Genomic DNA, 23,989 nt, shown 5'->3' on the forward strand with positions numbered 1-23,989 from the left:
AACTTAAACGCATATATGATTAAAATCAGTGGTGAGATTCAAATAATTTAACAACCGGTTCCGGTGGTGGGATTCAAATAATTTAACAAACTGATTATTTACAAGCACCATTTTAACAACCAGTTCTGCCGAAGTGGTGCGAACCTGCTGAATCCCACCACTGATTAAAATGAGGTGGCAGTGTCGAAGGTTCTCTTGAATAATTTTGCCTTGCACAATTTGTAGACTCTCAAGAGGAAACCTTTTGAACAAATAGTTTCCATAAAATATAAGGGCTGCTGAAAAAGTATACTTTAATGATACTTAAATGATATTTAATAGATGAGATTAAAATTTATTTGTGGAAGAGGGTCAGTTTTCACCTTTTTTTTGACCAAGTTTGTATCATTCCCAAATTGGTTGCTTATGACTTTTATGGTAAGTATGAATGTTTGTTAGATGCTGAAGTAATCTTCATTAAGCAATCTCTGCCCCAAAGTAGTTCCTGATACCCACTCCCTAATTCTTGGTGGGAAACATGGGGAAAGTTTCTTTTTTCTTTTTAAAATACAACTGAACTGGGTTGTATAAATTATTTAATTCATTACAAGGAAAAATGAGGTGATTTTTATGCAATTGGTTTGGGAAAAAATCAGGTTATAAAGCTTGTTTTACCTGTGTCGGGTCTAGTTGTGCAATTCAGGGGGAGGGCTAAAACCACACTGGAAGTGGCAGAAGGGTTGTACTGGTGCCTGTGCCACCAGCGCCATGCAAAGTGGCACAGATGCTGGCACTGAGGGACTCACCTTGACAGCTGGCTGCTGCAGCACCCAAATCCAGAAACTGGCCCCTGTGGCGGCCACTTGTGACCACAAAAGCCCATGCCAGCATGGAGGGAGGAGTTCCTGGAGGCAGAGTCAATATTTGTTGACTCCCCCCTTCCAGTGACTCAGACTCATGTCACCAAAAAGTGTGGCGTAAAACACTTTATGCTATGAGCTTTCCAGGGGATGTAAAGGTTTTCCCCTTCTCCCCTGGTGCCTGTGCCACCAATTGCTTCTTTGGAGGCTGCGCAGCTGTGTTGTCCCTAGCCACTGTTCTACCCCCTCCCACTGGATGAGGCTGTTAATATCTCTGTTGTTGCTTTATTCAGCATGATTTTGTTAGATTAAAAGTTTATTCAACTGATTGCATGATAATTTGAAGCCAACCTCTTATAAGGTTTCAGTTTTTGTTTGTGATTCCAGTGTTAGTTATTCATGTTCAGAAATTTTCAAAAAGTCATATATAATGTTCAGTATACCACTATTTCTATGCCACTATTCCTCTCCATGTTTGTGAAGATTGTGGATACAATAGCTGCATTTAAATTCTGGTTATAGTCTATTTTTGATGCATCTTTATGTTTCTAGTTAGTGTTAATTAAATGTACAGACTATTAGAGAAAAATATAACTTAAGATGTGCATTTTCACTTTATGCTGATTTTTTAAATTTCAGAGCATATTCAACATGCTAAGTGCTTCACTTTAATATATGTGAGACGTTTTGTGAGTAATATTGGTGGGTATTGAAAATGTACTTTTTAAACTTTTGGCTTCGTTATTTGATATTGAACTTCTAGACTCACCTGAATAGGGATCATGCTTTTCATATTATAGACAGTGTAAGTTTTCCTGAACATACATTTGTAAAGGTAATCTTTTCCAATCGTTTACAATCACTATTGTAGTGTGGAAAATAGTTATAGTATTTTTTAAAAGGTTGCCCTGATCTGAATGGCCTGAGCTAGCCCAGTCCTGGAAGCTAAGCAGGGTTTGCCCTGGTTAGTACTTGAATGGGAGACCAGACCACCAAGGAAATCTAAGGTTGCTATGCTGAGGCAGGTAACGCCAAACTTTCTTCGTCTGAATGTTTAAGTATCATTCCGTCTTGCTTTGAGTGCCACTTTTGGAATCTGATTTATTTGTTTATATACTTTCTAAACTACCATCGTGTGTTTTATTCTTGAGAGAGTATGACCAAACAGTGCATCTTTTGCAGCTATTAAACCTGGAAATTAACCTAAAGAAGAATCAGTAGCATATTTCTAAAAAGGTTTTTCTCCATACACTTTCCCTAATGCTTGCACACACAAACTCATATTGCTGGCTCAATGATGCAAGCCATATTTAAACAAATAAGTGAGTAAATAAATTCAGAATGTACTAATTGAACTGCTTAATTTCATATTGGTGAACAGCATTTATATTTATAATTACTTTTCTAGATCATAGAGTGACTGCCTGCCTCTTTGATCTGTCATACTCGCATATGAGAGAAGAGGTCAGAAGTTTTCAGTGATGTTTTGAGAACAAGGCTGGGCAACTTGTTCACCTCTGATGGGATGTATTTAAATATTTTGATAAGATCCAGTACTATATATTTTAGTAAGCACTTTTATTCAGTGCACCATTTGCAATTTGGATTGTGCAGGCTGATGGTGGTGGGCAGGAATAACCATCCACTAGTCCAGGGCTGTGGCTTCCTCCCCTGACTGCAGTCAACCAGACTCTTTTCCAAATCACTACAATTCTGTGATGCAAAATTGATGGTCCTAAGGTATAAATTACAATGGAAGAATGTTAATAATTTTGAGGAAATAATCTGAAGAACATTTTGTTTGCAGTAGTCAGTTTTTATTAGCACAAAAGGATCATGATTTATTATGTGTATTTTTGTACCCCACCTTCCACAGAGCCTTGAACATTATAGTGATTTTAGTATTGTCTTGTTGTTTATGATGGCAGATTTTGAGTCTGTCAGATAGAAAAAAATAAGTGGGATTCATTCTAAGAGGAAGATTGGACCCTGGACCAGGTCCACTCAAAGGAAAAAACAACTTGTGCAGTCTTAAAAACACTTGCTTAGTGTTGCTCTCAAAGTGTAAAGAAGTACAGAAAATATATTCTGCTTGCAGGAGGATGTGTTCATTGCATATCAGACAAAAATGGTTACTACTTGGAAAGCTTTTAAGATGGTAAGACGAGGGTTGCCACATCCTGCTTTGGAACCCCTCCCCCAGCACAAACCAAAACGTCTCCTTAATTGTCGGCTAGGTGGTGATATAACTTACAGAAGTGTTGTCATCTGGCAACTTCAAGGTTTGTTGCCTGGCAACTTCAAGGTCTAGGGCCCATTTAAGCTTGGTAAGACCCCTTCCCCCAGTTGCCAGGACTACTTGGCAACCCTGGACAAGACAGAAAATCCACAGGGGATTGATGTAAGGAAAATGAGACCTGGAAAAATGCACATTTTCCTTTTCATAAAGTGTACAAAGGCTCTCTGAATTTAGTTTTTCTCTGAAAGATCGCGTGTAGTCAGTTGTGGGAAAGATCACGGCAAAATAGGAGCAGGATAAAAAGAGAACAACATTGTATAGGTTCTTCTGAAAACTGTGGTAAAAAAGCTAAGACAGAGTGAAACATCCATAAGCTTCCCTTATTCAGGCCACTGACTTGCGTACATGATGAAAGCAACCTGCCCCTCATTTTGTTTCTTGTGACAGCTGCTGCTAATTAACATCTCAGAGTCTCCAAATGGCTGGGTGAAGCTGTTAAGTCTGTTACATTGGTGGTTCCCAACCTGAGGTAAGCATACCCTGAGGGGTATGCACCAGAGCGTTTTGAGGTATTCAAAAAATTGCATAATGGGTTTGCTAATATGGGGGTACAATTTTAGAGAAATGGGTTGCCGAGGGGTACATGAATGAAAAAAGGTTGGGAATCACTGCATTTGATTGTAATAGCATTATTAGCAAGGCTGCATAATATTCATAGTCTTAAACTTCCATTAAGTGTTTTTAAGCATGTGTAATGTATACCCCACTGTTGACATGAACAATTATGGTTACCATGTTTATTGTAGTAACTTTGCTAGATCAGTTACTTAGAAATTTGGGTCAGAATAAACGTATTATTTTTAATTGGAACATCCTATTAAAATGCCTTCTTGGCGGTTACTATTTCTAAATATTTACCTGTGAGATGATTATTATACCTTTTAATATCTTTTAGTTTTCCTAGAGGTTGCTTAAAGACATTACTTCATGTGTCTTGATTTAGTCAAGACTAAGTTTTTGTAAGGTCTTGTCCATGCAATGTCATGAGACTCGGCAGGATTACTGCATGTATATACTTTAGGAAGGTTAATCAGCTTTCCTTTTATATGCAGTTGGTTCTCATTAATTCACTGTCTATTTTTGTTTTATCCTTGTTTGCCCTTTGAAACTTATGTTATAGCCGTACTAGGGAAAAGAGGGTTAAAAATCTTCTAATTAAATGCCTAGGTTCTAGTTCCACAACAGTTTTTACCCTATGATTTTTTAAACCTTGTTAAGAGGTACTGTGGATGAAACTGTTGACCTAGAGTATGTTTACTATTTCCGAGAATTGTGTATTATACAGAAGCAATAATGTCATTTTAAATAATGCATTTTTGGATTTTTAGGGAATCATATTCCATCACTAGGATGTTGACAATCTTATTTCTTATTATCTCTATGTATTTCATTTTTCTTTGTACATTATGTTCACAGTTCCTAGATTGTTTTTCTTTTGCTATTTTACTTTTATTTTGCATTTGCTCTGTGTGTAGTGTAATTGTGCATTTGTGTTCCTTCATGGTGCTCCCATTTTTTCAGATTATACATTTCCTCAGCCTCTGTAGTTTCACCAGTACTTTCTCCTCCCAATACCCTCCTGTAAGTCATCTCATCCTTGCTATTCCTTTATCAGGCTATCTGTGTTCTCCATGTTTTTGTCCCATGTCTGTTGTACTTTGCCTGTATTAATGCCAGTGACAAACCAGGAGGCCAGAACAGTTGTGGAAAAGAGCTCCATTTCCTGATGTAGAGTGGAAGAGCTGGCTTGAGGGAAGGAGATACCATTGTACTCCTCACCAGCAAAGCTTGGCACCTGCCTTGTCCATCTGCTTAGCCCTAATCCACTTTTAACTAGTCAGGAGTCAGGACCACCAACCTCACACAGGACTCATCTGGATAGTGGTGCCTCACCTGGGTCAATCTTCTTGTACCCCAGAACTAGTTGTTTGCCCACCAGTAGAAGTCCTGGTGGCCACAATATCTTTATCTTTATCTTTATCAACCTTTAATAGGCATAAAGGTGGCCACAATAGCCAATCTGCCCCTGATTAGTGCATCCATGTGCTTCAGATGTGGTCAGCAGTTCATTTCTGAGTCTTGGATTCATATACCCTTTTTTACACCCTGCTATCCCTAGGTAGAAAGTAATAACCTGGAAGAGTGTCAGGTTTTCGATATCTTTTTTGTTTTCAGAAGTTACTGTCCGGCCCCAGATAGTGAGTTCAGGAAGCTACTCAGGAAAAGATGTATATGCCCCAGTTGTGTCAAGTATAGAAATGAATATTGTGGTATGACCTTTGTAACTGAAGAAGCAGGAGATAGTGAATTCATACCTTGTAAAGCAGAAATTATATTGCAAAATCATGAATTGTCGGCAGCATTTCTGCAGCTTGCTTATGCTGGTTTTTTTCAGTGTCCAAACAGAATCAACCAAGAGACAGCCTATAGTTTAGTTATCCTTTGTTTAGTTTAGTTATCCTTTTTTCAGTGTCCAAACAGAATCAACCAGCAGACAGCCTATAGTTTAGTTATCCTTTGTTTAGTTTAGTTATCCTTTGGTCTGACCTTGTAATGATAGGTCTCTGGCTTAGGCATGATCCTTACTTGTAAGCCTGCTTGGCAGAAACCTTTGGCACTTAATTATTCACTACAGCATTGGCCTGTCTCAACATTAATTCTGTTTCCACCTTCAATAATATTATTGGGCCATGAGCTTGTTTGTTTCCTTTATCATGTGAATTCAGTGTACACTAAGCATTGGCTATGTAGCAGTGATTCTGTCCGGGCTTAGCTGCAGCGCCTGGACTTACCCCACTGAGTCCTGCACCAGCTGGCACTGCGGGAGATGGGAAGGCTGCAGAGGAGCCTCTTGCAGGGAGGGAGAAGGCCTTAGAGGCCTCAGAAGCCTTGTTCAAAGGGGAAGGCAGGGAAGAGAGGAGGCTTAGGCCCATCAAGCCCACAGCTGAGGCATTTGTGGGCTGAAGAAGAAGCTGAGGCATTTGTGGGCTGAAGTTGGGCTGAAGAAGCAGCTCAGACAAGGCAGGGCCCGCCCACAGCTGAGGCGGCTGTAGAAGATAGGCTGGAGAAGCAGCTGGGACGAGGAAGAGGAATGAGATGGCAGAAGGTATATAAGGAAGTGGGAAAGGGCGAGGCGGGAGCTGCCACAACAGCAGAGAATGTGGGTGGTGGTGTGAAGAGACAAGGGAAAGGGACAGCTCAATGGTGGGAAGTGGGAAAGAGGGAAGAGGACCCTGAAGCCCAGACCCCCTTTGAGAACCTAGAACCCGGTTCAAGCTGGTCCCCACCCTGTGCAGTAACAGGGTGGGAGTCGTTCACGCAAGCTGTAAACACCTCTCCCCGTGAGGCCACAGGGGAGAGACAAAGCCCTGGAAACTCCTCTCCCTGTGAAGCAGCAAGGGAGAGAGAGAGGGAGGGTGTGAACTCTCAAGCCAGACAGGGGAAGAGAGGCAAGGAGACCTACTAGGAGGGTGGTGGCGTGGGCGAGGGCTGCCCCGTACACCCAGTGCTTTGTGGGTGCAGTGGTTTCTTGGCCCTTGGGCCAATTGGGAAAGTCATCGTCTAGGGAGACCAACCCCCAGGTTAGGGAGGAGGGAAGGATACACTGCCCAAAGGGCCCGGGGGGGGGGGGAACACCACAGATTCTTGTTGTGGTTCTGATGTATTTCCATGTACAACTTAATATTTTAATAGTAAACTTAAAGAAACTGCAAAAGTACTACCGGTATGTTTAAAATAAATGTTACATTAGAAACAGAATAGATTGTTCATTTATAGATCAAAACTGTTCCTACCAGCTCAAGTTGTTTCTTTATCTGAAGTCTGCCTGCTCGTTATCCCAGCATACTGCTTTTTTCTTAAATGGAACAATATTCAAACTTACAGCTCCCCCCCCCTCCCATAACCCCCCCCCCCCCCAAGTACTATAGTTAAGGAAACATTTTTCCCCTAGATCCTGCTGACTGTATTAACTGGTCCTGATATATTTTGTTTTTTGAGGCATATCATATTGGTAGTTTGCTAAGCCCATTTCTTCTGGCATATACTTTTGTCTTTCTTATTTCATAAAATAGTGGCAGGCTGATATTTCTCTTCTTTGACTGTGTTAAATTTTTTACTTTGCCCCTTCCAAAATGTACAGTGTGGTACACTTTACTCCCCCATTTTAATGGTCTTCATTGCCCGCTTCTCCACTCTTGACAACATTAGAAGCTGCTGCTACCCTCCCATTGAGACTTATCTGGGCAGAAAAAAATATTATCCTAGTACTGAACAGCTGAGGCAGTCCCAGTGCTTTCCTAAGCTACATTTATTTAATAATTCACTGGAAATAGCTGCAATGTGCAAGTCAGATATGGAGATCTCCCCCAATGTATACAAAGGTCAATCCCTGAAGAAATCCACTCCAAACCAGAATTAAAGTGAAAAGGGGCACAACTTTATTAAGGGTTAAAAACAATAAAAATAACCTGGCCTCCAAAGATTCCAGCCACAGATGCAGGCGAAACGTCAGGAGAAAATGCTACTAGAACACGGCCACACAGCCTGGAAACAACACAACACCCCAATAAAGATAACACTTGCAAGCACACAGCATTTAAAAAGCCTAGGAAATACAGAGATGAATGATTGTGGGAATAGGAGGACAGTGTTGGGAGGGTGATATTTAACGGTCCAGAAGTGAAGTCCAAAGAGGGTAGAAGAAACAGCCAGAACTTGTCATGGCAGCAGGCTCAAGCAGGAAATCCAAGTGTGAATTGCCGTGGATTTTGTGAGTCTCTAGTTACATGGTTCTCTAGTTACAGGAAAAAATTGGCCCGGCAATGATAAGAGAGGCAATCTTCCTAGAACAAAGCAAAGTTGTCTTCTCAAACATTGACAATGCTGTCGGAAATCATTTGATGAGATTAAAACCTGGGAGAGCCTAAGACTTGATGAGTTTTGGATGAATTAAAATAGGGATATTCCAAGTCTTCATGAGCTTGGACAGCTAAAACAAAGAAGTTCTGGAGATTTGACGACCCTTAATAATTAGGCAGGAGGTTTGAGATTAAGTTTATGTTAGGAGAAAGGGATGCAGAGCAATACAGCAAGCTCGTTGGCAAGATCAGGGTGTGGACATTTGCAAGTTCTTTGCAAAGCCAGAGCCAGGTGTGCTATCCCAAGGCTGGGCTGTTGTTAACCAGATTCAGTGGCTGTGCCCTTAGGATTGTCTGAAGCTCCACATTCTTATTTTAGGAGGGGAAGGAATGATGCCAGGTATCAGGCAGACCCTCTTGATATCAAACCCTTGAATTAAGACTGGCATCTATCCAGGTCAATGTTGCTCTGCTCCATGAGACTGGGCTGTACATGATATCAAGATTAAGAGTAGTAGGGCCCTGCTGATCCCAGCAGAACCCCCCCCCCCCACCTTCCTCTGACTGTAGGTTTGCCTGGAGATCATCTTGAAATGATCAATAGGAGGAAAAGGCTGCTGTCACTCAACAGCAAGTTTTCAGCTTGTGCTTTTTGCGCCATCCTCCATGTGTTCCCTTCCCGACTCCCCCCCTCTCCCTTTACAGAGATGCACGCACCCAACAGACAGAGTCAAAGAAGCTTTATGGTATGGGGGACAGATGCATGAATGTCCAGTCTCCACCTCTGGTTCTGTTAGGAGCAAACATGCCTGACACTCCCAGAGCAGGTTGTTGGGACACTGGGGCTGCCATCTGAATGGCCTAGGTCCATGCTATGGGGCTTGTTTGGCCAGGAAGCCACAGAGTGGGGTGAAATGCTTCGCAGTCATCTGGACCCATTGAATTGCCACCAGCAAAAAGGTGCCGGAGTGCTTAGGATGCCAACTATCTCCCTGGAGAACTCCCAAGTGCTGTCCATGCCCATCCCCCAGAGCCAATTGCAGCACCTCTTGTCCTTTAAAAACTCCAGCCAGAATGGGCTGAACCTCAGAAGGTAGGAAGCACAGCATGGGATGCTGTTCATCAACTCCCTGCTGTGTGGACCTAAAGCAAGCAGCAGGGCGCTCATGGTGGTGGCAATAGCACAGGGAGAGCGTTTTGCGCAACAGAGTTAGCACTTTGCGCAAACATCCACCGGGGAAAACAAAGTTCACGAACACTGTGGCTGAGCTCTCCCACTTAACCCTGGGAACAACCTTTTCTTTGCTAGAGCACAAGTATAGCTCAGCTGCACATGGGATACTCTGGTACCACTAAGCAGTGCAGCTATGCCAGTATAACTGTCAGACTTACCTAGTTCTGTGCTCAGATGTGAATGGGAGCTACCCTGGAATAACTCATACTTACTCCGCCACAAAGGTCATGCCATTCCCTTGGTCTTTTGTCTCCCCTCCCCACAAGGATTGCACTGCCCAACTTCAGTATTTCAATATTAATCTAGCATTTGTGGCAAGGAAATAAAAATCTTAAGTGAAGCATTTAAAATTGTCATAAGGGTAACTGATACAATCCAAGGTCAACATAAGACACTCTGGGCAAGGTTTGCTGGTATGAGTAGGACTTGCATGGGTTTAAAGTTGCATATGAGATAAGAGGATTCTGTTGGAGGGCAAAGATACGTTTAAACTAACTACGCTCCTCTTTATTTGCAGCACTCCTATTTCACCTTGTTTCGTAGGTGTTGAAAATTGTTGTATTTTCTATAGTTGGCTATTTAAAAGTCTTGAAAAATGGTGCTTGTAGGCCTTGACTAACTTGAGAGCAACGTTAAAATTACATTCTGACGGGCCTGCAGATTCTTATTGTAGACAAGAGGCAAGGAATTCTGCCAAAATATTTGCATGGATATTATTTAATACAAACATTTTTCAAAATAGGGGTTCACAGGGTTAAAAGTGAAGTCGTGCCCGCGAGGTCAGCGCAAGAACGAGACGAGACGCGGTGATAACATCTGGTGGAGAGCGCCAGCAGCGGGAGCGCGGGTGTCCGTGTTCCTAGCGACTCTGCCGCGTGCTGGTTCCTGGCACCTTTTATTATGATTATAGCGGGAGCGTGTAGAAGGGCAGATCGGGGGGAAATCCGGGAGAGCGGGAGACTGAGAGATCATCATGTGATGCATGATCTCACCTGGCTGCTACGTGCGGAGAGGAGCATCAGCGTCTGGGCCTAATCCTCACCTGGGGGCAAGACCATTGTCCCTTTGTCTGGGACACCCGGTGGTTGTGAGCCAGGCAGTTCATGACCCGTGACTCATCGGGGGGTGAGGGGTGGGGGAGCGGTGCGACCAGAAGACCGTAGGAGCGCCGGTGTTCCAGCGCTCTACTTACGGTGCTGCTGGGTCAGCAGCTCATCCCTACAAAAAGATTTTTGAACTATGATTTTTAAAGACTTTTTGTACATGTTTGCATTACTTATCAGTAGGATAGCAATTTTATGGTGAAGGAATTATAATATTAATGTATATTTTCTCTTAGGTTCACCAAAAACCTGTCACCTGACAAAATCAACTTGAGTACTCTTAAAGGTGAAGGCCAACTGACCAATTTGGAGCTTGATGAAGAAGTGCTTCAAAATATGCTGGATCTACCCACATGGCTTGCCATCAACAAAGTATTTTGCAATAAAGCCTCTATTAGAGTAAGTGATCATTCTAGAAAAGGAACGCTTACCAATTTTCTCTCTGTATTGTGGTTAAATATTCAAAAAATTTATCAGGCCAAAATAATTCATTCAATCAAAATTGATTCTGTTGAAGGCTGCTGTTACAAGGGGAAGATTTATTTATTCTCCCAGGCTTTTAGGGGAATAATTCTGTCTTTACTCAGTGCTCGAAAGGTAACAAATCTGGCATCAGGTGAACATGCAAGGAGAAGCCATTCCAGAGTTAGGATGCCGTGCATCTTATCACCTAAAAAAAAGGAAGAGGAGGAGGAACGCCAAAGCAGGACCTGGGATGGTAATCAAAGAAGATGAATAAGAACATAGCAGCCCAATTCAGAGTGGGAGAATGAATCCCCCTCTGGAGTCAGTGCAGGCTTATGCCGGCAGAAATGCCCTCCCTGGAGCACTTACCCTGGCAGAAGGGCAAATCTGCTAGTGCCAGCTACTGTGGGGCCCTGGGATGCTTGGCTGAAGTGCCCAGCTCTGCGCCAGCATTCTCAAGCCACTCTGGCATGATGGAGGCTATGCCGGGGGGGAGCCAACACAGGTTGGCTTCCATTGCCTGTTCAGTTCCCTTGCACAGCAGAGCCAGCCTTGGAAATATGCCACGTTTTTTGTGGTGTGTCTCCACTTTCTCCTATCGGTGATTCTGGGGGAGGTTTTTGTTTTTTTTTACTTTTTGGAGTTCCTGTGCTGTGGGAAAGCCCTCTGTAGGGAGCAAGGTGGTGCCAGAGCCGCACTGTCCCTGCCTGCCAGCCTGTTCTGGTTTGGGCTGTAAGAGACTTATCTAGATAGTCTGGTTTCAGGCCACAAGAACTGATAAAATTGATCTAGAAACAAATAGGAAGCCAGTGATCTTGTTCCAGGAGCATGACATGTGTCCCGTATTGCTGATATATATAATATGAGGTGTTATTTGTGCTTCATATGTTATTGCTTATTTTCTTTTTTCTTTCATTGGTATTGCTTAAAATAATACCTATTATTTTGTAGATACCATGGACAAAATTGAAAACCCATCCAATCAGTTTGGTGAGTTTGATGTTCATTTTCCACAGTTTACTGACAATTTATTCTATAAAAATTGATGAAAACCAGATATGAGAATTCAAAGAATATTATGAAACGAAGAGACTTGATTTATTGCTTGAGACATGATTTATTGGCTCCATGTGCATGCTTGTGTGTGTGTGTGTTCATGTAGTTTTGTAGTGTTTTTGTTTGGAAAAGGAAGTATTCAATATTCCCATTTGTTTAATACAATTTAAACACAAATAATTTTAGTTGGATTTGGAGGAGGAATTCTCAAATTTATATTTTGGCTTGACATAGTTAGCCCTAATATCAGGGGTCCCCAATGTAGTGTCTGCGGGCTTCATGACACCAGCTGACACCTTTTCTGGTACCTGCCAAGTGCTTTTAGAAAATAGATGGAGCTGGATGGGAATGTTGAGCAATAGGGGTTCTGATTGGTCAATGGATATCTGATTGGCTATGCAGATATTTTAAAAATGCTTTGGCAGCAGCTGCCACCACAGAACAAGACTGTTCACTGTGTTACAGATTAAACAGTATGCATGCAAAAGCGATTTTTAAAAAAATATGTTAATTTAAAAAGGCATCTTGTTAAACAGAGATTCTGCCTAAAAGGTTGAAAATCTACTACAGCAGGGGTAGGGAACCTGCGGCTCTCCAGATGTTCAGGAACTACAATTCCCATCAGCCTCAGTCAGCATGGCCAATTGGCCATGCTGGTAGGGGCTGATGGGAATTGTAGTTCCTGAACATCTGGAGAGCCGCAGGTTCCCTACCCCTGTACTACAGATATCCATAACGTCACTCCCTGACATTTTGTGCGGAGCTTCAACTTCTGTGGTAGCATTCCAGGGGTGGCTAAAGGCTCCAAAAAGTTGGCAATCCTGCCTAAGATGGTAGGAAAACTTCTAGTTTGTTAACTCGTGTAGGAAAAAAGTTAAAAAGATTAACAGTGCAATCCTAAGGAGAGTTATTTATTCCAGTTAAAGGCTTAGACTGGAGCAACTTTCCTTAGGATTGCACTGCCACAAAAAGAATTGGCATTTTTGTATAGGGATTTGATAATAACAGAGTTGGGTTTCATGCAATATGAGTCAGGTTATTTCTTTTGTAGAGACAGTTCCTTATGCCCAGTCATAAAGCATGTGTTTTGGTATCAATTCCTTTACTGCCAAATATTTCAGTAAGCATTAGGTAATTTGAAAATGGTTTACTGTCACTTTTATTTATTTTTTAATTCTTCTCCTTTTGGATTTTGAAATATCCTAAGTAGTGAACTGAGTTTTCTGGGAAAATTTGAATTGTAGGGCCAACACCACTGACCTTAAGATAATTGTAATTTTTCACGTGTTAAGATAACTGCACAGTAGCAATTGTGTTAAAATTCTCAGAGTCCTTCCAATGGAATCATGATCCCTTACGTGCATTTTTTCCTGCTGTTGCTGCTTATGAGAAGTTAAAAAACCTGTAACATAGTCAAATCAAGTCTCCTGTCATTAGAACTGCCAGGTTGGGACTCTTTAACATTAGATTCTGAAGGTATATATGCTATTACTTAGAATAGCACTGCTTGGTGAAGTAAGTGCCATGCAGGCTGACCCGTGTTAACTTTAAGTTAAGAGATCACCTCTCTTAGGTATGAGTCTGAAGCCAAATTTGCATAACTGGCATTGCTACGAGAACCTAATTGTTCCAACTGATAAAATCGTATCAGGAAGTCAGCTTGTTCATTAAGGTAGTGTATTTGTTTAATGAGCATATTCAATTACTAACCTTGATTAAGACTGCTGACATTTATGGAATGTAGTTTGGTAAGGTATAACTGGGTCATAGAACAAGATTTTGTTTTTCTTAAGCAGCTTCTGTTTAGCAAATTCCCGTCTACAAATTTAGTCGTGTAGAAGCATTTTAGTACAAGAATATTTTCAGAGAGTAATGGCTGCCCCATCTGTGTACTGTAAATAACTGTTACTTTCCGAAACACTTGTTTAAATATATGTGCTTACAGTCTTAATTACAAGTATATTTTCCTGGGCAAAGAGGAGCCTCTTTAGAACACAAAATCTTAAGGCAATCATTTGCTTTTCAAGTAGTGGAATAGCTGACAGTTTTCAGTAGAGTAAAAAGCAGTCGGGTTTGGACTTAGATGAAGTATCTTTCAGCTGCTCATTGTGGAGTAATTTCCTGATAAATACTCAGAAAGTGCTTTTCTCATTTCCTTTTTCTATTACTGAAACAGAAATCAGTAGGTCACTAACTATGCTTTGAGTACAGTACAGAGAATTAAACTTCTGGATTTGTTGCTAAGCATTGTAATTCTTAGGGTTTTCAGAGATGAACCAAATCAGACTAAAGAATACTTTAATAGGGCTAAATTTGTGACATGTAATACTCAGTACATTTGATCTGACTGTCAAATTAAGTATTTAGATAAAATGCACCTGTCAAATTAGTCTTGAAACATTTTGTTGACTATTCCCTGTTATTGTTAATGTTTCTTTTAAAAAAAAGATTCTGTGAGATGCATCCATTAACAAATATGTGCCAAATTTCTTTTGTATATCCAAAGTCATTGGATAAAGTAATAATGGAAATGAGTACATGTGAAGAGCCACGTGCCCCTAACGGACCATCACCTATAGCAACTGCATCAGGACAAAGGTCAGTTTCTATTTAATTTAAAAAAATAGATATGGGGTGGGAGGTCTGTTAGGATATAATCAGGAGACATGATTTCTCTATGTTAATGTATTGATATAATGCAATCTGTTCTTTAATGTTGAACTAAATTCATAATCTGGTTCTGAAAAGCAAGATGTGTTTGTTTACTGGCCTAATGGCCGTAATAAAACTGACTGACAAGATGTGTTTGAACTTGGATGGTCTTCTGAGGGCCAGTTCAGTGGTTGCTTATCTTCTCCGTTATCACCCTCCCATGTATAGGATCAAATCCCAGGAACTGGGGTGAAAATAAATAGAGCTCATAGCTGGCATTTTAGAATTGCGAAGTAGAAAAATCCCTGTCCCTTTAGTAGAGGCTTAGTACATGGAAGTGGGTAAGTAAAGTTTTTCATGGTATGGAAATAAATAACCTCACATGGTGAATAACATCTCATTAAGTCACCATGAGCACTTAAAATGGTCATTAGTCACAATGGTTGTCTCCATGCAAAGGCTAGTTCATGATCTGTTTCTGCAGTATGATCATTGTCTCATAAGGAGAAAATTAGCAAAGGTCTCTTCCCTGCCCCCCACCCCCAATACTCCACTCCATGCATAAGAACACTGTACTTATGAAACTCAGAGGTGTTTTTGTAAATAGTTTGTAATGATATCTGGAGGGGACAAAAACTTGCTTGTAAAGATACATTTCTTGAATATGTACAACAAATCATTCTATTGGGATTATTCCATTAGGAATTATATATTAAAAGGAGTAGTGGCATATAGCTTTCTTTGAGACTTCAGCATATCTGATTCTTACAAGCAATAAATCATTCAAGGTGTATTATCTGAACCTCCTAAGCTTTTGAGATAGATTGTCACTTTTGCTTCTCACCTACTTTTTCAAAGGTGGTTTCTCTGAGTTCCCAACTTAGTACAGAATTGCAGGAGTAGGGGATTTGACCATTGGCTTGCCTAGACCTTAGCTGTGGTTTCTGGGGACAGTCTCATTTGATGGCTTCAAATTCTGCAAGGAACGATGCTCAGCTCATTGCTTTACACCTGTTTCCTTTGAATTGCATATACTGTGTTTATGTAAGTTTACAATAACTTCATAAAAGTATACTAAAATTCTGATGGAAATGCCTGCATTTTATTTCTCCAGTGAATATGGTTTTGCTGAAAAAGTGGTAGAAGGAATATCAGTTTCTGTAAACTCCATTATAATCCGAATTGGAGCAAAAGCTTTCAATGCTTCATTTGAGCTTTCTCAGCTGAGAATATATAGTGTAAATGCCAACTGGGAACATGGTGACTTAAAATTTACTCGCATACAAGAGTCTCAGCGTGGAGAGGTAATGTCATCTTACATTTATAATAAGCTAATTTCAAAAATATAGCATTGTCTGACTAATTAATATAGCATTGTCTGACCATTAATGGATGTCCAGGTTAGTTTTACCTTGATCCTACCATTACGATTTAAGTTATTTTAATAATGGTAATGTCTCATATTTAGCTCTCATTTGCATATATCCCAGGTGGTATGATAGTTGCTGATGTAGAAATGAGTTACACATTACAAAGACATGTTCTGGAATTTCATGCCTCCCTGGTAGGCACAGGACTAATTTGTATTGGGATCACAGTGCATGGAGAAAGAGTACTTAAGCCTTCTTCCTCATACCATTTGCCCTGTGTGAAATAGTCCTGGGGAGCTGCTGTTTGACCTGCTGGGGAATCTTGTGTATAGCCCACCAGTACATGTAAGTTTCCTCAGTGGAGCAAATAACTTTTTCCTGAAGTTGTAGGTTGGGAAATTAGTATACAGGGAGAAGGTATAAGGCCTCTGTCTTAAGGCCCTGAAAATTGCAGTCCTGAAGCAAATCTTAGCTATGCACAGTTGGGAGGCATGCCTTTATAACATGTGACTTAACCCTTAGTGCAGGGGTGGGCAATTATTTTTTCCATGGGGCCGCATAAGAAACAGAAAATATTGTTTAGGGCCGGGCCAAAACGCAGGGGGGGCGAGGTGGTTTTGAAAGCCCACAGAAGCCGGCAGCCAAGGCAACCGGCTTCTGCGGGGCTTTCAAAGGCGCCTCGCTCCCCAGCAAGCCAGGGGGGCGAGGTGGTTTTGAAAGCCCCGCAGAAGCCGGCAGCCAAGGCAACCAGCTTCTGCGGGGCTTTCAAAGGCGCCTCACTCCCCAGCAGAGGTGTATCTATGCAAACTGGAGCCCGGGGACAAAACCTGAATTTGGCGCCCCCTCCCCCGGTATGGGCGGCCACCCTTCCCCACCACGACCAAACAATGATTTTTTTGCACCACTTCCCAAAACACCCCCCACCCCCAGCAAAACATACATGGCTCTCTCCCCACCAACTCTCTTTCCTAATTTTGTCCTTACACCAACCCTGTGAGGTAGGTTAGCCTGAGAAACAGCTGAGGTAGGCCTGAGAAACAGCTCCAAGCCAGTTCAAGGGAAAATTAACTTTTAAGCATGTAAATCTCTCACAAATCACCCCCATCAGAAGATTTACCAAACAAATGTCAGCAATATCTCTCACAGATCACCCCCCACCCCCAGCAAAACATACATGGCTCTCTCTCCACCAACTCTCTTTCCTAATTTTGTCCTTACACCAACCCTGTGAGGTAGGCTGGCCTGAGAAACAGCTCCAAGCCAGTGCAAGGGGAAATTAACTTTTAAGCATATAAATCTCTCACAAATCACCCCCATCTGAAGGTTTACCAAACAAATGCCAGCATCATCATCAGTTCTGTTGCTGCTGGGATCCAGCTCAGCTTCCCTTCTCCTGTGCCTATCGGAGCCAGTCTGCCGAGAAGGCTAGTGAGTAAGGGAGAATAAGGCACACTGGGTCAGAGGGAGGGGAGGCGGAGCGCCCCAGTCCTGCTCCTGGGAGCACAGTGGGATTTCTCCCCCGCCCCCTGGACACGCCAGGCCACCGTACAGAGTGGGCGGGGCTACAACAGGCAACAGTTGCTACCTCAGTGCCCAGCTTGCTAAGGCCTACTGAATCAGCTTGTGTGCAGGGACGTTTTGGCGCCCCCCACGTGACCAAAATGGATGCGCCCGGGGACAAGAGGTACTGTCCCTAGGCAAAAACGCCTGTGCTCCCCAGCAAGGCAGGGGGGCCGGTCAGGGTCATCTGGCGGGCCGGATACGGCCCGCAGGCCGTATAATGCCCAGGTCTGCCTTAGTGGCTGCTCACAGGTCCTTTAGATCTGTGCAAAGATTTCAGACTACATCAGTGGTGTAGATGCAATGGGGACATCCAGGGACAAATGCCCCGGGTGTCCCCATTAAGTCACATTGGGGAATTGCCCCCACACTTCAGACTGAGAGGTAGGCCTTGGCCCATCCCTCGGGCAAAAGATGACTTGGTCGCAGTGCAATGCAGCCAGCGCTGCCCAGGCAGGCCTCTCCGGGCCTCTGCCAGGGCTGGAAGGGGGAGGAGGGAAGGAGGAGGGGCGTGTCCTCCTTCCCCCCCTTGCCCCGCCAGACCTGGCAGAGGCCACTGTGCTCGCCCCTCTCTTGGCGTGTCCAAGGGAGAGGGATGGGCTGAGCGGGGCTGGCCCAGTACACCAAGGAGGAGGCTGGGTTGGCGAGTCCCTGAGATGTGCCAAGAGAGGGATGCGCCATACCAGCCTCCTCCTTGACACGCTGGGCCAGCCCTGCTCAGAGCGTCCCTCTCCAGGACAAGCGAGGCTGGCCCAGTGACAGGCCCAGTGACAGCTGGGGCGCGGGGGCAGCACGGGGGCCTATGTGGGGGGACATGCAGAGTCCGCCCCAGGCGCAGGTTTCCCTAGCTTCAGTTCTGGACTACACTGTTCTTTATTTCATATTCAATGAAATTCAAATTGTGCTTTGCTCTGTGCGAGCTGCATCACTTATAAAGGACCAAAGACTTAATTTGTATCAGTGAGTGGGAATTGTGTCCCTTGAGGAACATGTAAATAAGCCTACAGATCAACTTCAGAGAAACTACCTGGTTCAAGGAACATGCACAGCAAATATGAATGAGAGCCCTTATGCTAACTTAACCATTCATCTGTTTCTGAAGGTAGCAACTGTAAGAGAAGATATGTTTAACAAGGATGGCTTATACATTTACATCTCCATTTGAGACACTTTAGTTGGTAGACATTTTTAGCCGCTATAGTTGAAACTATGTACAATGTCATGTACATTTTGCAAATGCAAACCATGGATTTAATATACACATTCAAAATATACTGAATAAAGGAGGAAATAACAGAGCTTGCATCCAGAAAAGAAGACACTGAAACAAAAGGGGAAAAATTATTCCCTAGTTTATTGAAGGGGAGCTGGGAGGAAAATTGTGCGTGCACCCCAAATATTGGCTGTAGGCCTCGAGTTATCTTTAGATTTACAAATGGATTATCCCTAGAAGATCTTGAGAAATGACTTTTCCTACATGTGCATCTCTCTCTTTTAAAATCTGGAAAGGCTTTGTTCCAAGGCCTCCAAGTATAATGAGTGAGCTGTGCAGTACTTGATACAGACCGTTCTTAGCCACAGATACTGCCAGTCTTGTTGATCCAGTGTAAATTTTTAGGAACCACTTTTCGTTTTTGTTTATGCTGCTGCTTGTCTGTCTTTGGGGGTGTTATTGTTGTACTGCATTATATATAAAATAAACCAAGTAGAGAACTCTTTTGATAAATCAGTATATTAAAAATCTTTTTAGTTTTAGATTTGGAGCAATTGTTTTGATTCACTGGTCTTTTAATAAAATTTCTTTTACTATTCAAATTTCTATCACCAGCTTTTAGTCTTTTATAACTCTGTAGTTCATGGCACTCCTATTTTTTATTATTTTTGTATTTAACATTTTGCCTTATCCAGAGGTTTTATATATGTTCTGTGAACTCTTAGGCACTATAAAATAATAGCTCATAGTTCATAATTTTTCAAACTTCTGTGTAATATGCTACACATTAATGTGTTGTGACAGAATCTCCGTAGCTGCTTAGTAAGACTTTTTAAAAAATTGTATAATGAGGCTCTATTAGATTAGTAGTGCTTCCTAAGCTGTGTTTATTTTTGCAGGTGTTGACGTTTAAAGAGATCAACTGGCAGATGATCAGAATAGAAGCAGATGCAATCCAAAGCTCACAACATGAAATCATGAGTGCTCCAGTTCGCCTTATTACCAACCAGTCCAAAATTAGGATCACACTTAAAAGAAGGGTAATGTTAAACACTGCTTTGAAGCAATATATACTATTTGTATAATGGAAGGCAGTTGAGAGATTCCAAAGCAGAAGCATTTTGACCACCAGATCAGTTTGTCATATATTAGATAGATAAAATTTGAGGATGAGGATCAGGATTTTTGTGAAGGGGCTCTGGATTTTTAAAAACTCTTGTGAAATCCTTTTTCCGGGAAAAGGTAGGGGACTCTCTGACATTCTGTTAAGCCTCTCTAAGGCTTGGAACGTGAGAGAAGAGTTGAGTCCTTCCCCATCCTGTCCAACTTAGAGCGGCTGAGGAGGGGAGAGGCTTGTCCACCAAGGGTGTGCTGGCCCTCAAAGGCCCGCCACTTTTGAAATGATATCACTAATGGTACCGTCACTAGTAAGACCAAATGTGGATACCACTATATGCGGGTGTGTTCATTTGGTCTGTTAACTGATAAATTAAAGAAGGACATCAGCTGTACTTGAAGCTGTTTCTTCTTGGTATAGGGAGCATCACTTACCAAAGCCTTGCCTGTGGGTAAGGCCAGTCCTTCATTGGTCTCCACTAGTATAGACTATTTAGCAATAGTGACTGCCAGCTGAATGAGGTGGCTAAGCCGTCAGTTTGCTATCAGATTGACTGTCCATAGTAAGGATGATTGCCCCAGCTTTCTTTTTTTAATTATTTGATTGCTTTGTTAGTTGCCTTAAGGATGCCTATGGAAAAACAGAATATATTTGTAATAAATAGAGATGTTATTTTGCCACTGAATGAAATATTCAGGCTGAACTGTACACAGATAGACTGTGCTCATTTTTTAGGTTGTTTGTCAAGCATAGGTTGTTTATATAGCATATAAGATACACATTCGAGCTTACCTTTATTCTCATCTTACTGTTCATAAAAAGTTTCTCTCAGCCATGGTCAGCAGGAGGCACAAAGATGCAGCAATTATTGACAGCAATGATTCCAGTTTACTGGCATTAAACGTTGCTTAAGGTTCTGTTTCAATACATAATTCAAATCTTGGCTTAATATCAAAAACACAAGTTATTAACTTCCCAAAATCTCTTTTCATCCCACAGTTAAAAGATTGCAATGTGGTGGCATCCAAACTGATTCTGATACTGGATGACTTGCTATGGGTTTTAACTGATTCCCAATTGAAAGCTATGGTACAGTATGCAAAATCCCTTAGTGAAGCAATAGAAAAATCAGCTGAACAAAGGAAAAGCCTTGCTACTGAATCCACACCGGTAAGCTACTCAGTCATTGTGTTTTAACATTTAATGGATGCAAATGATCCCAAGCCAATGATGCAATCCAGTAAAAGAGGCAAACTTGCATCTCATCAATTCAGTCCCATTTATTTCAGTGGCTCTCAGATGTGTCTAAATCTTTATTGGACTGCATCCAAAGATAGCTTCACTTAAAGCTGAATGAATTGAACTGAATGGGCTTAGAATAGAATAACTCTTTAGGATTACACAGTTAGTATTCCAGTCTGACAGCAGTAGTGGGCATCCCACTCAGTTTTGCCCAGTATCATAGAAAGGAAAGCAGTGTGTAGGTGAGGATAACCAAATGTTGGACAAATCAGTATCATGTCAAGCTGAGACAGAATTGCCTCAGGTATTTGAAATCTCTTGAAGGAGAACAGATAACTCTGTTCAAGGTCACAACGATACAAAGACTTTTACGTTTCAAAGATTTAGCTTGATGTTTTATTAAGAATTATTAATAGCAGTGGGCAGAAAGTCATTTATGTATTGTGTATTATGTAGTAGTCTCTCTCCTCCTTTTTGACAGTATGAATTACAATGTTCAAGAGATGCTTTTATCATAGAAGTTGTTAAAACACTGGTCTTTAAAATGGACCAATTTTTATTCCATTTAAGATGATTTTGCATCTGATATTTCATACCCACCCACATATTTGTCTTATTAACCTGACAAAGGGGGAAGGATCCTCAGAAAATTATGATAAATATTTGTGATTGTTCACACAGAGGTTTGGTTTCCTGTGTTTAGACACACAGATAAGACTGTTCTTATACATTTTTACCAACATTCGGCTGAGAGACTGGTATAGAACTCAGTTGCTGTGTCCTTCATCAGAAAGAACTCTGATCCCCCGTATGAAGCTTTAATAGCAAAACACATAGGGGTTGTTCATGACAATAAAGCTGTCATCAGTCATCTTGCATCTTTTTTCCAGTTCACAACAAAGCACATACATAAGTAACATCATCATAAACTATACAAACTATAGCAAACTATACAAATTGCCCCCCCCCCCCACTGGTTTCATCTTTGGGCGCTGCCAGCCCCTCCCAGCCTTAAGGCCGGCCTTTAGACCAGGTGCCACCAATATGGGTAGTCTGTTATTATTGGATTGATGCTGCATATTGAACTTCAAGTGTTTTTAGATGTTTTAAGTAATTTATTGGTTTTTATTGTATTGTGAACTGCCTAGAGCCCTTTGGGGATGAGACGGTCCACAAAATATAATTAATTAATCAATCAATCAATTAATCAATCAATTAATTAATTAATACTATAGGTTTAAATTGAAAATTCTACATACTTCTAAAACTCTTTGGCTCATATATAGATGATTCCCTGTTCTCTCCATAAGATCAGAGAATCCATTACCAAGCCACTGACAGTTCCCATCCACAGGAAGGATCTTAATCATGCTGTGGTTAGCAATCTGTGAACACCACACAGAGAACTTGCTATGCGCTTAATATGATCACAAAGATCTTTCCAGAGAAGTCTGTGTTTCTGTCGCAAGATGTTAATTCATGGGCAGTTAAGTCTAAAATTACAAAAAGTAACAAATATGGGCAACGTGTATTCTAGGGATATAAATGAGACATAAATTGAGACCAGGGATAGTGTATTCCAGGGATAGTGTATTCTAGGGATATAAATTGAGACACTATGTCATAGTGGGCATAGTGTCTCAATTTATATACCAGTTAAGTCTAAAACCCTGCACCCTCCTTGTATTACATACATAGAGTGTGGGTGGTCCTAGAAGCCTTCTTTAGCTGGCCTCTGTTGATTCTGTTAGTTCTCCCAGCCCTTTATGAGTGTCCCCAATTCTCTAGGGCAACTTAAAAATCTTCAGGGCCTTTCAGGATCTACCAGTGTCCTTCCAGGTTCTCTGATACTCACTGGTTCCTTATTGTTCCTTCTTATTCCTGCTGCATTCGGTTCCCTTGTTGTCAACCAGGTTCTTTCCATTTGCTGTTCCCTGGTGCTCACTGATGATGTTACTGGGTCACAGAAGAGCAGGAACAGGAAAAAAAATGCTCACAGGGCTTTTTTTCTTCTGGCAACATCAACTTCAGTTCCCAGGAGAATCCCATCCTTTGACTCACACACTTGCCTCAGCTTCAGCCCTGATAGAATGAAAATACTGGGGTGGGGGGCAGAACTCGGGCAGTGATGACCCGCTGCAACATCCATGCTGTCTCTACTATGGCTGAGGGAGTTCAGAAAGAGCTTATTGAAGCCACAATTGCTCTAGGAAACCCTTCTGTCCTGGGTCTTGTTGCCTAGCAGCTCTTTTCAGCCAGGTCCATCAGCATGACCCAGGAAGCTCCCTCCACTATAGCTGTGGTTCTTACTCCTGATGTTTCTTGGTTTTGGTTTCCATATTCTCCATGCTCTCCACAGGGGTAAGTGCGATGGTCTGGTCAGCTGAACTAACAAGTCCCAGTTCTCTGAAGGTGCAGCCAAAGTTGCTAAAAAACTTGAGCCTATCATGCTCAAGAATCTCACACTTCCCTAAGCTCACAAACTGCATAACAAGCTCAAAAAAACTCCAAGAAACTCAGAAAATAACAGAGCTCGTTCTGGAGCATCTGAGCTCGGCACCATCTTGGTTCATAGAGTACTGGACTTCTTTTCACTTTCAGATGTTTAAATGCTTTATCCTGAGGATCAAATCTGTACAAGGTTATATGTTTGTTTCCAGGGTTCCGCTGCCATGTCCAGTTCTCAGCAGGTGAAAACACAGCAGACCTCAGCAGCTGTTGATCATAATGATGCAATTGTGAAACTGTTCAATAATTTTGATGTTAAAGAAACTTCTTACCATCTAGTAATTTCCCATTTGGACCTGCATATATGTGATGATATTCATGCTAAGGAGAAGGGTAAATGAACTTTATTTGATTTCCTGCTTTAGCACTGTAGAGTTTTGTTTTCTCTATGAAGCTGTTCATTGGCAGTCCCTGGCCCCAAGGACGTTAGGTTGCCCTCAACCAGAGCCAGGGCCTTTTTGGCCTTGGCACC

General features: G+C 41.8%; 1 protein-coding gene across 1 annotated transcript in view; it reads left to right on the forward strand.

Moving 5' to 3' along the window:
• The window catches only part of BLTP3B (bridge-like lipid transfer protein family member 3B), a 62,607-nt gene that overhangs the window by 3,031 nt on the left and 35,587 nt on the right, over positions 1 to 23,989 (forward strand). Inside the window, exons 2-8 of the mRNA XM_048499480.1 lie at positions 10,571 to 10,733; positions 11,751 to 11,789; positions 14,362 to 14,453; positions 15,622 to 15,811; positions 19,550 to 19,690; positions 20,767 to 20,937; positions 23,670 to 23,850. Coding sequence (XP_048355437.1) covers positions 10,571 to 10,733; positions 11,751 to 11,789; positions 14,362 to 14,453; positions 15,622 to 15,811; positions 19,550 to 19,690; positions 20,767 to 20,937; positions 23,670 to 23,850 — 977 coding nt within the window. The remainder of the gene's footprint in view (positions 1 to 10,570; positions 10,734 to 11,750; positions 11,790 to 14,361; positions 14,454 to 15,621; positions 15,812 to 19,549; positions 19,691 to 20,766; positions 20,938 to 23,669; positions 23,851 to 23,989) is intronic.

Source organism: Sphaerodactylus townsendi, linkage group LG06, assembly GCF_021028975.2.
Source record: "Sphaerodactylus townsendi isolate TG3544 linkage group LG06, MPM_Stown_v2.3, whole genome shotgun sequence".
Classification (NCBI taxonomy): Eukaryota; Metazoa; Chordata; class Lepidosauria; order Squamata; family Sphaerodactylidae; genus Sphaerodactylus; species Sphaerodactylus townsendi.